We start from the raw sequence: 12259 nt of genomic DNA, 5'->3' as shown, positions 1-12259 counted from the left end.
ACCACAGGCCTTAATGCTTTATCGTTTTCTAATATGATTTTATTTATTATGTTTATTTAATATTAGCCATTTGTAGAGATAGTGCACACAGTTTCACTAGAATATCTCTTTTTTAAAACGTTTCAAAACGCATGTTCGTTAATGCAAATGTGCTAAGTTTTCGATTTTTTTCTGTTTTTCTTGATAAAGGTCATTAAATATGACTGAAAAAACGTTAGAATGCAATAAATTTGGCTGCACATTTACAAGGTGTTTTGAGTGTGTATTACTGATCAAACAGATCTTCCTTATAAATATTAGATAGATAATCCTTTAATATTTGTGAATTACTAAATATAAAATTTTGTATTGCAGATGGCATTGTTGTTACTAAATTATGTGACATTCAAACTTCTAAACTCAAACTTGTGTATATATCATGTTACTATTTGTATTGTTTGAAGTACTTTAGTTTGGCAGCATAATTAATTTATTAACAATTTTTAGAGGTGAACAAATAGTGGTTCTAAGTCAGTGTTTGATTGTAACATTTCTTTGTAATATTCCATTTAACTAAAATTAAAAAATTTCTATTCAATAATTTCGCACCTTAATTCTCCAGCAATTTATTAACTTCAGACACTAAAGTTTATTTGTTCAAAACTTGACACTAACTAATTCTCCAGCATTTGACACTACTTTTTATAACAAATGCTGGAGAATTAAGGTGTGAAATTATTAACTGTAATAGAAACCAGTTAGGATTTGAGTTTGTAGTAAAGTTCTTATAAAAATATATAACAATAGAAAAAGTATTTGATGATAAATCTGTTTTTATTTTGTTTATATATTAGTTACTGTTACAAGCCCAGTTACTGAAAGAAACTGGAGGAAGAGTTGTGGCTTACACTGCTCCATTGCAAACTGTTAATACTACTATTCCTACAAATTCTCCTGTGTCCACTGTAAATTCTCCTATTCAGACAGTTGTTACTACTCAGACAGGAGGAACAATTTTAACTACAGGAATTCCAATTGTTTTGGATGCAGATAAGCTTCCAATAAATAGGTATGTTTTAGTGTTTTAATTTATTTATAATTGCATTTTTTAAATAGATTTTTCGGTTTTTTTCTGCCTAAAATATTTCCTGTAAAAACAACAATGACGATAAAAGTAGTGAGAAAAAACTAAAATATATATATTTGTTTTTAAAAAAAATAAATATATATAAATAAACAACAACTAACCCGTTATATATAAAGACCAACAACTGCCGAATTATCGGGCTAGCAAATGGCTATAGTAATATTAATAATTTAAGTTAATTTGGTACTAGAGGGCAATTAATGTGTCCCCAGCCGGCATTGTAATAGCCGTCGATGGTCGTACGGTAATTTTATATCAACTGGAAGGGGAGGATCGGACGAAGGTCGGGTAGCGTAACTGGTAATGTGTCTGCACGGATAGCAGAAGTTGCGGGTTCGAATCCCGCTTCGGGCCGATTATTTTCTTCCAGTTAAGCCTAAATTTATTTAAATTATTTAATTAAAATTCTAATTATTAAATTTAGCAAGAGATGGTGCCTAACGCCTAACTCTAGTACCAAATTAACTTAAATTATTAATATTACTATAGCCATTTGCTAGCCCGATAATTCGGCAGTTGTTGGTCTTTAAAATAAATATATTTTTCTATAATATAGTAATTTTGCATAATTAGTTAGGTAAATCATATTTTTCAAATGAAAAATGGGCATTTATTGTTACATGAAATCATTTCTCTCAGAAATTCATTTTTAAATGCAGTGAAATAGTTAAATAGAATCTTGTTTTTTAGAATTAATTTTTATAATTGATGAAATAATCATTTTTATTTCAATAAATTTTACTCTAATTTCACATGCTTGCTCTCTTTCTCGCACATTCACTCTCTTGCTCTTGCATACTCTCTTTTTCTCTACAGATTTTCAGAGTAAAGGGAGAATTTTTCTTCAAATTAAGCATTATGTGAAATATTTTGCTAATGGGTCATTAATAAATAATGTTTATTTCTTTTAATTTCTTTCTGTGTGCAATTACAGGATAACAACTTTAAAACCGGCATCAAAAGGTGAAAAACGATGTGCACATAATGCAATTGAACGAAGATATCGGAGCAGCATCAATGACAAAATAACTGAACTTAAAAATATGGTGGTTGGCACAGAAGCAAAAGTATGCTTTTTTTTATTATTAATTAAAATTTTATTGCATATAAAATATTAAATTTTAAATATTTGTATATGTTATACTGGGTTGTAATTGTAGTAACTCTATTCAATGTTGTCTTAAAAGATCTTTAGTAGTTCATATGCACAATTCTTATGGGTTTTGGCCTTTAGTAAAATTGGCTGAAAGTTTGTTATAGTTCTTGACTAATTGATCAAGTCTCAATAGGCTTAAAGCTTAAAAATGACCAGGGTTCTTTGTTAGTGCCATTTGAATATATGTGAGTTGTATGTACAGGATGATAACAGGTCTCTTTCTGGCCGATTATTTCAAAAAGTAATAGGTCAGTCACTAGAGATAAAAAATTATACACTAATCTTTTAATCCATTCTGAAATATCAAATGGGATTCCAGAAACAGACTGTCAGATGTGCAGTAAAGCATTTTCTTATCATAACAAATAAAGGGCAAAAGTGTAAGAATATATGGTTAGGTTTACATTAGCAGTAATATGATTAGATTAGTACTATTTTAATGGCAATTTGATATTTTCTATTAAATTGGATCGTTTTCATATTCATATCATTGCTAAGTTAACTGCACATTTAACCTTTTTTGCATTGCAATTATGTAATGCAGTAATCCATGTCTACCCCATGTGTTATGCAGTATGCATTACCTGTCACATTTTATGGCCTGTTCTGGAATCCTACTGGTTATTTCAGAATACATTAAAAGATAATACATATTTTCATCTCCAGTGATTTGATTGATCTGTTACTTCTTGAAATAATTGGCCAAGGAGAAACTTTCTTCTTGGAGAAACTACCACTTTATATATGCATTTTCCATATGGCTCTAGCAAAAAATCCTAGCTATTTTCAAACTTTGTTCCCATCAAGACTTTTTATTTAGTTAGTTGAGAATAATCAAGCAGGAATGGGGAGTCTGCAGAAAAATACACTACTCCTGAGTTGATATTTTTTAAAATCGACTCCAACTCTCCATCCCTGTAATCAAAAACTATAACATACTAAAATTTCTGCCAATTTCACCTTGGGTCAAATCCCACAAAACAAATTATCATTAACGTTTAGAATCGTTTTGAATGATTTATTGAATAGTAAATGGGAAAAAAGAGTATATAGTTTTATCAAATTATTCAAACCTATTTCATTATAAAAACTATTCAGTTATTAGATAGATATTTTAAAAAGAAACTTATAAATCTGAAATTCAGTAGAACTCTGATTTTTATCTCTGCTCTGATTAACTGAGGTTCTGCATTAGCCAAGGTCAACCTGTAAAAGTAAATACACTACTTTTCTTTAACTATAATTCATAAAAGAATGTTTAAAATGATGATAGAAACCAATAATTTTGGAATACATTACCTTTTTTATTATTTAATTTTAATGAGACAAATCAGTCATATCACAGAGTAACTATAATTGTCGCGTCAGGCCCATCCTAGTCTCGTGTAATGATTAATTAGCTTTCGTAAATCTCACCTGACCGTCTTGTTCGTACGCCAGGTTCCCTGTCGTATGTCCAATCAAGCAAAAAGTCCACTAAATCTGTCTTTAGATTTTATTCACACAAAACAAAAATCAACTATTTACATTAATTCGGTTACAAGAGCATTCCACTATGTTCCCGCGCCTTTTGGAACTTAACAACTTTTTTCTTGGTGTTGCCAACTCTCGACAAAAAACCAAAATTCCCGCCATCTAGTGGGATGAATGGGTCATCCTCCCACCCTTGATTTTGTCAGTCAAAATCAAAATTAAATTAAATTTAAATACAACAAACACATATAGTACTAATTGAATGAGTTCGAATCAGTCTACAAATCCAGCCGATTGGGAGCCTTTAAGGGTCTGCCCCTTTTTGAGACTCGAGAATTCTCAGATGAGGTGGTCACATCACTCCCTGTAGCGGCAGAGATCATTCGGGACCGATGATAGGTCCTCTCGCAATCGTTTTCAGTAGAGTCTACAGTCTTGCCACGAAATTCGTTTCGCATAACATACTTTTCATCCACCGAAGAGATTTCCAAGGGATACAGTCTCCTAACAGGACGGATGAGAAATCCAACCTGTGTTTTTATTTTGGCTACTCTTACCAATCCATCTTTACCTGGATAGATCTCGACAACTTTCGCCAGAGGCCAATCAAGTCGCTTTTGGTTGTCATGCCCAACCAAGACGATATCTCCCACAGCAATTACTTTAGCGCCCTTGGCTACCCCCTTCGGGTTTTGCAATTGCCCCAGGTACTCAATTCGAAATCTATTTCGTAAATCTTTTCTCAACTTGCATAAATAACGGAATCTCTTCCCAAGATTTACCTTTTCCAAGTGGTTTAAATCGGGAAGTCCAGTTTCCTTTATCCCTTGCAGAAACATATTAGGAGTCAACGGGATTAAATCTTCAGTATCTTCTGAGAGTGTAGTAAGTGGTCGAGAGTTCATCAAACCCTCTACCTCACAGATAATTGTGTAGAGCTCTTCGTATGTTAACGAGGCTCGTCCCAAAATTCTCCTCATAATCTGCTTTACACACCCTACCAACCTTTCCCACCAGCCACCCCACCAAGGCGAAGCTGGGGGAATGAACTTCCAGATAATGCTCTGAACAAGAATTTCATCTTTAATCTTCGTAAGTTCAGCCTCAGAGAAAATTTTGGCAGCACCGACAAAATTTGTACCGTTATCACTATAAATGACAGAAGGGCGTCCTCTTCTTGCCACAAATCGTCTGAATGTTTGCAGGAACGCCTTCGTTGAAAGAGACGTCAACAACTCGAGATGTACAGCCCTGTACACTGCACAAGTATACAGGACAATCCAACACTTCTGCTTATCCCTCAAGTACAGTGGACCAGCTAGATCAACGCCAGTAACCTCGAATGGCGCAGCATCTCTTATGCGATCCACAGGCAATGGCGGAGATTCAGGGTGGGCTGGAGACACAACAAATCTTCGACACCTAGAACATCGCAGTGTGATAAGCCGAATGTATTTTCTGCACCTCAGTATCCAGTATTTCTCGCGCAGATGATTCATTAAAATTTGAACACCAGCATGGTTTAATTCTCTGTGTTTCCATTCTATTAATTTCTGTACAATATAGTGATTCCCAGGCAAGATAATGGGTAATCGGAAATCTTCACTATCTTTACTTCTGAATACGAGAGTTTTCACTCTCAAAAGACCTTCCTTGTCTATCACTGGGTGCAATTTTCGTAAACGGTTATCTATCCCCTTTGGAAATTCTTCTCTTTGAATCAGTTTCAGCAATACTAATTCAGCGTGCTTTATTTCCTTTACTGTGAGCCCCCCAGACATTCGAAGGGGTCGTCCTTTGAGATTTGAGGTAAACCGGTATATCCAAGCCGTTACTCGTAATATTTTCCAGTAAGTAGAATAATTCTCATAAAACTTTTCTGCTTTCTCTACATCCAGCGCAGAAATCACAGATTTTTTTCTTTCAGAGCTCACTATCTCCATGTCAGGCATTTCCTTCTGCCGAGGCCATTCTTCTACCGGTAAGCTTGTAAATTGAAGTGTCTCCCACCAGCGAGATTCGGCTAAAGTTCTTGCATTACAACCCCGAGATGGGAGATCTGCAGGGTTTAAGTATCCTGGAACGTGATTCCAGTCATCTGGACTACTTAAAGATCTAATTTCGTTTACTCTATTCATAACAAATGTAGCCCAGCATTCCTGATTCTTGATCCAATACAACGCATTCATGGAGTCAGTCCAATAAAGTGTTGATAATCGTTCAAGTGGGAAGTCCCCTTTAATAGTGTTCATCATTCTGACACCCAATAAACAGGCTAGAAGTTCAAGCCTTGAGATCGATACAGACCCTAAAGGTGCAACACGCGCACGAGCCTGTATCAACAGCCACTTTATGTTGCAGGTATCTGGCTGTCTGAGATAAATACAAGCGGCATAGGAGTACTGTGATGCATCACAAAATATATAAAATGAGAGTGGGACAGCTGTATTGTAGCTATTTACTATCCTTCTAGGAATTTTCACCTCCTTTAAAAATTTTAATTCTTTTATCCACTTTAGCAATCTTCTTTCTAAATCGTGCGGTAATGGGGTGTCCCAAGCTAACTTTCTTTTCCAACACTCTTGCATCAGAAGTTTTGGTATTAACGTCACTGGAGAAAGGAATCCAATTGGATCAAAAAGTTGACTCGCCAATGACAGAACCACTCTTTTTGTTAAAATTTCATCGTTAGGTACCCTAAGGTTTGCATCACAGTATAAAACGTCCTCTGAAATATTCCAATTCAATCCTAGCACACTGACTATTTCATCGGGCTGGATTTCCAAAGTTCCCAATGTCCTTTCATCGCCGTCGCAAACCGGTGACGTTTCTGTTTGTATACCATTGTATACCCAACCTCTTAAATCAAAGCATGCTAAACGCATGATTTCTCTAGACTGTCTCATAAAATTCACCAGCTCCTCTTTGGACTGACAACTCGTAACGCAGTTATCAACGTACATCGATTTCTTGAGTTTTAAAGCTGTTTCTTGCAGATGATCTGGAACATGGTTTAAGTGATAATTTAGAGTGGCTCCCAGGAGAAATGGACTCGAGTTTACTCCAAACACTACCCTGCGATGTCTGAAAACCTTTAATTTTCCAGGGTCGCCACCCTCCCACCACAAGAATCTGAGAAAGTTGCGATCCGCTTCACTTATTTCTATCTGCAAAAAAGCCTTTCGAATGTCAGCTATTACTCCGTATTCAAATAATCGAAATTTATTTAGAATACTGGGTATCAATTCAATGTAGTTAGGACCCTTTGCTAAACAATCGTTTAAAGAGACGTTGCCTCTTTCCTTAGCGGAGGCGTCGAAGACTGGACGAATCTTCGTCGTGGAATGCTCTTTGATGACCGCTCTGTGTGGAAGGTAATGGCAGTTAATCTCATTCGTTTTGACGTCTTTTATTTCTTCGATTATTTGTTCTTCAAGCCATTGCTTGAAGACTCCCTCGTAGGCATCGACCAGGTTCTTATTCTGTAGAGTTTTCACTGTAGATTTTAATCTTCGCTCGGCCAGAACCCTATTATCAGGCAGAGCTTGACAACCTTCTATCCAAGGCAAGGACACCATGTACCGACCATCGCTATCTCTCTTCAGCGTCTTTTCAAAATGTTCGATAGACGCTTGTTCCAGTTCCTTCTTTGATTGTTTTTCGGCAGGGTCCTTTATTCCAAGAATATCTAATTCCCAAAGATCAGGAATTCGCAAATCTCCAATTAACATCGAAGTGACAATCAAGTTTTCGGTTGGCTCGGAATGCTCCTTCGTGCGTCCTAAGATCGTCCAACCGAGTTTCGTTTCAATAGCAGTTAAACCTGATTTGAGTGTCCGGAGTCCTCCTGTCATTAGTTTGCCAGCGACATCCGCTCCTATGAGCAATTCAATGGGACCTTGACAATCGCTCAAGGATATCCCCATATTTGACAATTCATCCTGACACAGTTCCTGTGTAACTGGGGGCGTGGTCAGACAAATGGTCGATTGGTCCAAGACATCAAAATTACAACGATATTTATCGTCTACGCACGAGAGGTGTACCTTGTACACATCGTGTTCACAAATATCCGTACATGAACCTCCAAACAACGAATGTTTCAAATTTTCCTTTCTCATTGGTTGGTAACCGACTCTTTCTGCAGTGCTCTTCAAGATATAGGATCTCTGGGAGGCAGTATCAATAATTGCACGGATTTTGAGACACCTTTCCTCTCCCCTCAGAATCACAACCAAAGTCTGTAGCAAGACACGTGGAGTTGATGACACATTAGCCAATGCCTGCTCACATACTGGGGGGGCGCCGTCACCTTCACCAACAGAAGCATTGTTGGGAGATACCTTTCGGCTATTCCTACAGAGAAGAACGTGATGCGGTTTGCCACAAACTGTACAACTACACTTTGCTCTACATGAAGAAGATATGTGATTCAGTTTTAAGCATTTAAAACAAGCTCCTCGCTTTATAAGGATTTGTTTCCTTTGATCTAAAGTCAAATTTTCCGCCTTCCTGCACTCAGCGCTAGCATGGGATTTCTCACAGAATACACACTGCTGATCCCTGAATGGTTTCTCTTGAGCAGAAGTCAAAAGTTCCATACCAGTTGGAACAGTCTTGTTATAGGGAGAAGCAGCCTTAATTTTACTTTGTACTACCTTCTTGGTTTTGTTCTGAAAGCCAAACCCACTTGTGGCTAAGGAAATTTTCTCCTCGCTTTCAATTTCGTTACGCAAAAACTGCATCAGAGTTTCTAACTTGTTGAAATTCTCTCTTCCAGACTTGAGTAGCATCGAATTTAGGTGTCTTTCCCAAATTCTCAAGAGGTCGGTCGGTAAGCTAGATTCAACTAAAGGGTAGAGCATTGAAGCACACTTATCCGTAGTAACACCAAGCATTTTAAGGGATCGTAGTTGTGTCTCGATACGATCATAAAGTTTCACAATTGGCAATTTGTGCTCTTGCCCCAATGCATTATTCAGTACTAGACTCAGGAGCTCTCTCACGTAAACCTCGATGAGCACATCTTCTCTTCCGAAACGCGAATTTAAACACTCAATTGCTTGCGAGTAATGCTCGGCTGTCACGGGGAACGATTCAATTACTTCCCTGGCCCTTGAGCCCTTCAGAGTCGACTGAATGAGGTATTGAAATTTATCCAAATCCGAAATATTGGGATCTTCATGTATTTTCTTAAATAGTCCCCAAAAGGAAAGATAATTTTTCAAATTGCCATCAAATTTTTGCAATTCAATCTTTGGTAACTTAAAATTTCCCTTGGAATAGCCAGTTTCGCCTTCGCTTCGTGTTTCATCCAGCCCCGACGTATTCAAACGACGCTCTAGTCTTGTTTTCAAGTCTACGAATGTACCATTGTAATTCTCAATACCCTCAATTTCTTCATCCAACATCTGTTGAGAACACTTCTCATCCTTTTGTAACTTATCTAATATTTCTTTATCGATGGTTTCTATTTTAGAATATTTTTCCTGTAACTGGGCCAAAAATCCAGCACATGAATCGAAATCTTCAACCTTCGACGTCAGAAATTCTTGCACCCTATCGGTGAACTTTGTGAAAGCACCTCGGTAGGATCCACGTAATCTGATTGAGGGCTCCATGAAGTGAATCTTATTAATTAACCCAAAGAACAAAAGCAGACAAGATAGACATAGAGAAAACCTCGATGCAGAGATGTATTTCCACTAAATCCTCCAATCAGTACTCATTTTCTGCAGTTAAATAAATACTTCCAAACGTAAACAATGTTCGTACAACAATTGTAGAACGTTTATAAATAAAATCAGTTAGAACCTGACGTCCCTGTTCGGGCGCCATTATGTCGCGTCAGGCCCATCCTAGTCTCGTGTAATGATTAATTAGCTTTCGTAAATCTCACCTGACCGTCTTGTTCGTACGCCAGGTTCCCTGTCGTATGTCCAATCAAGCAAAAAGTCCACTAAATCTGTCTTTAGATTTTAATCACACAAAACAAAAATCAACTATTTACATTAATTCGGTTACAAGAGCATTCCACTATGTTCCCGCGCCTTTTGGAACTTAACAACTTTTTTCTTGGTGTTGCCAACTCTCGACAAAAAACCAAAATTCCCGCCATCTAGTGGGATGAATGGGTCAATAATAGTACACATTTTTGTTAAGACTATTTTACTTTACTATTTACATATAATGAACGATATAAGAATATTTGTTCATAAATAAGATTAAATTTTACTAAGGTATAAAGAGATTTAAAAGTGATATACCGTATAAACCATTTAAATTGATAATTTTAGTTCCAAAATAGCTGTGGCAATCTGTTTTTTTCTAAGTTTTTAGTTTTTTGAGGTATCAACAGTCCACACTACCTCAGGTAATTGGGGTTCTACTGAATGAATATGAAATTTGTTGTTAGTAAATAAGCAATGTTTATGAAGGAATCAGATTTTTGAATATTAATGTAGATCTTGCAAACTTTTTCAGTTAAACAAATCTGCTGTTTTAAGGAAAGCTATTGATTATATTAGATTTCTACAAAATTCCAATGCCAAATTAAAACAAGAAAATATGAGTTTAAAGATGGCTGCACAAAAACAAAGTAAGTATTTGAATTGATTTTAAAATATAAACAATTTTCTATTTAAAATAACTGAAAAATGTAGTGTAATATATTGAAACATTTTTTAAAACCAGCATATAATTTATTTGTTGCAAATATTTTTGGCAATGTTGAATGGACTTCTTCAGGTTTTTAAAACAATAACATCTACAACAGAAAATGTTGATGGCATTATATTATCGTATCATAACATTGAATATTAGAAGTGTGGTAAATCTTAAGCTGCTTGATTTAACAGAAGTTTATTTTAGATAAGTTTTAGTACACTTTTTAAGTACTTTGTATTATTAAAGTTCAATAATTACATAGTAAAGTATAAATTTACTTACTTAAAACTTTTTATATAAAATTCAAAACTAATAATAATAAATGTTAATTTTACATTATAAATTAAGTCAAAATCCAAGATAAATTATTTCATTTGGATTTAGCAATTACTCAATTTTTTAATATAAAACTCACTTGACATGTTTCTTGAAAGAGTTGATGTATAATTAATTCTATGTAGGGCACATTTGTGTTAGACACACCTGCTTTGTTAGACTTGTGTTACACTTGTGTTAGACTATGTTAGACACACCTGCTTTGTATTGTTGTGTGCATTAAACAAAAGTTTGGAGAAAATGTTGGATACATTCCAGTATGCATCAAACATCACATAAGTGAACCACAATGTACTGAAATATATTCAATATTCATTGAATTCATAGGTGCAGCAACTGATTTGCTCATCAGTCTTTGGATGTGGTGAGCTCTGAAGCAATATGGCTGCTTCCGTGATTATATCAACAACAACATTTTTACTAATTATTTGTATTAACTGAAAGTTATCTTGACAAAATAAGTGCAAATGCCAGTATAGTGCTGTATTTCATCCATCCTATTAGGTTGCCAGACGTTACAGTAAAAGCTTATTAAACTGCTCACAAGCACATTAGTTGTGGCCAAGACTATTGCGTTACTGGAATGTACCCATTATTTCTGCAATTTTATATTATAATAGTGTTTCAAAGTTTTAAATTTTATTTTAGTTAGTTAACAGATTAAAAATTTGATTTTAATGAGAATTACTTTTTGTCAAATTTATATAAATTAAAAGTAATCTTAATTATTAAAATAAAAATGTTTTTAAAATTTTCACAGAACTAGAAGACCTTCTTGAACAAAAAACTGTACCAAATACGACTAATTTGATGGATTTCACTCCACCAACATCTGATATTAGTTCACCTGAACGTAGTCCGGCAGAAAGCAATGGTGATTCTTGTGGATCCGAACCATCTTCTCCACAATATACGTCAACTAGCACTTTACCAGGAACACAAACCTCTGATAAAAATTTTAATTTCTTTGTTAAAGAAGAAGAGAAGAACAGTTTTGTTACCAGTGGAATGCTGGATCGTTCAAGAATGGCTTTATTTATTTTTGTATTTGCTGTATTGGTATTTAATCCTTTTGGTTATCTTTTGCCTGGTAATATTGATTTTGCTGGAGACAGTGAGCTTCAAAGGACCGGACGAGTCATTTTATCTTCAAATAAACAAAGCGAAGGTATAATCTGTCTTTTTAAAATTTGTATTTGTATTAAACTAAGTATATTTAAATTACATCATAAAACAAAAATATAAATAATTTGATTGTGTTTTTTATTGATGTTGATGTGTTTTTATCTTGTTCTACAGTTAAGAAGTTTTAAATATATATATATAATATATAAGTTTATACATGTAAATTATTCATCCTAATTTGAGTTTTGTTAAAATCTTGCCTACAGTATGTTGCAATTATAAATTCTGAAAATTTAAGTATTACAGTTCTTACCATGATAAATTAGGTATTCCTATTATAATTTACATCATAAATCAGGTGTTACTAATGTGTTTAT

General features: G+C 34.9%; 1 protein-coding gene across 1 annotated transcript in view; it reads left to right on the top strand.

The window, feature by feature from the left end:
* Positions 1-12259, top strand: part of SREBP (Sterol regulatory element binding protein) — a 65867-nt gene that overhangs the window by 17513 nt on the left and 36095 nt on the right. The window contains exons 3-6 of the mRNA XM_067278666.1: positions 834-1048; positions 2061-2193; positions 10239-10353; positions 11518-11925. Coding sequence (XP_067134767.1) covers positions 834-1048; positions 2061-2193; positions 10239-10353; positions 11518-11925 — 871 coding nt within the window. The remainder of the gene's footprint in view (positions 1-833; positions 1049-2060; positions 2194-10238; positions 10354-11517; positions 11926-12259) is intronic.

The sequence above is a fragment of the Centruroides vittatus genome, unplaced genomic scaffold, assembly GCF_030686945.1.
Source record: "Centruroides vittatus isolate TY-2023 unplaced genomic scaffold, ASM3068694v2 contig_817, whole genome shotgun sequence".
Taxonomy (NCBI): Eukaryota; Metazoa; Arthropoda; class Arachnida; order Scorpiones; family Buthidae; genus Centruroides; species Centruroides vittatus.
This window is presented reverse-complemented; position numbering and strand designations above follow the sequence as displayed.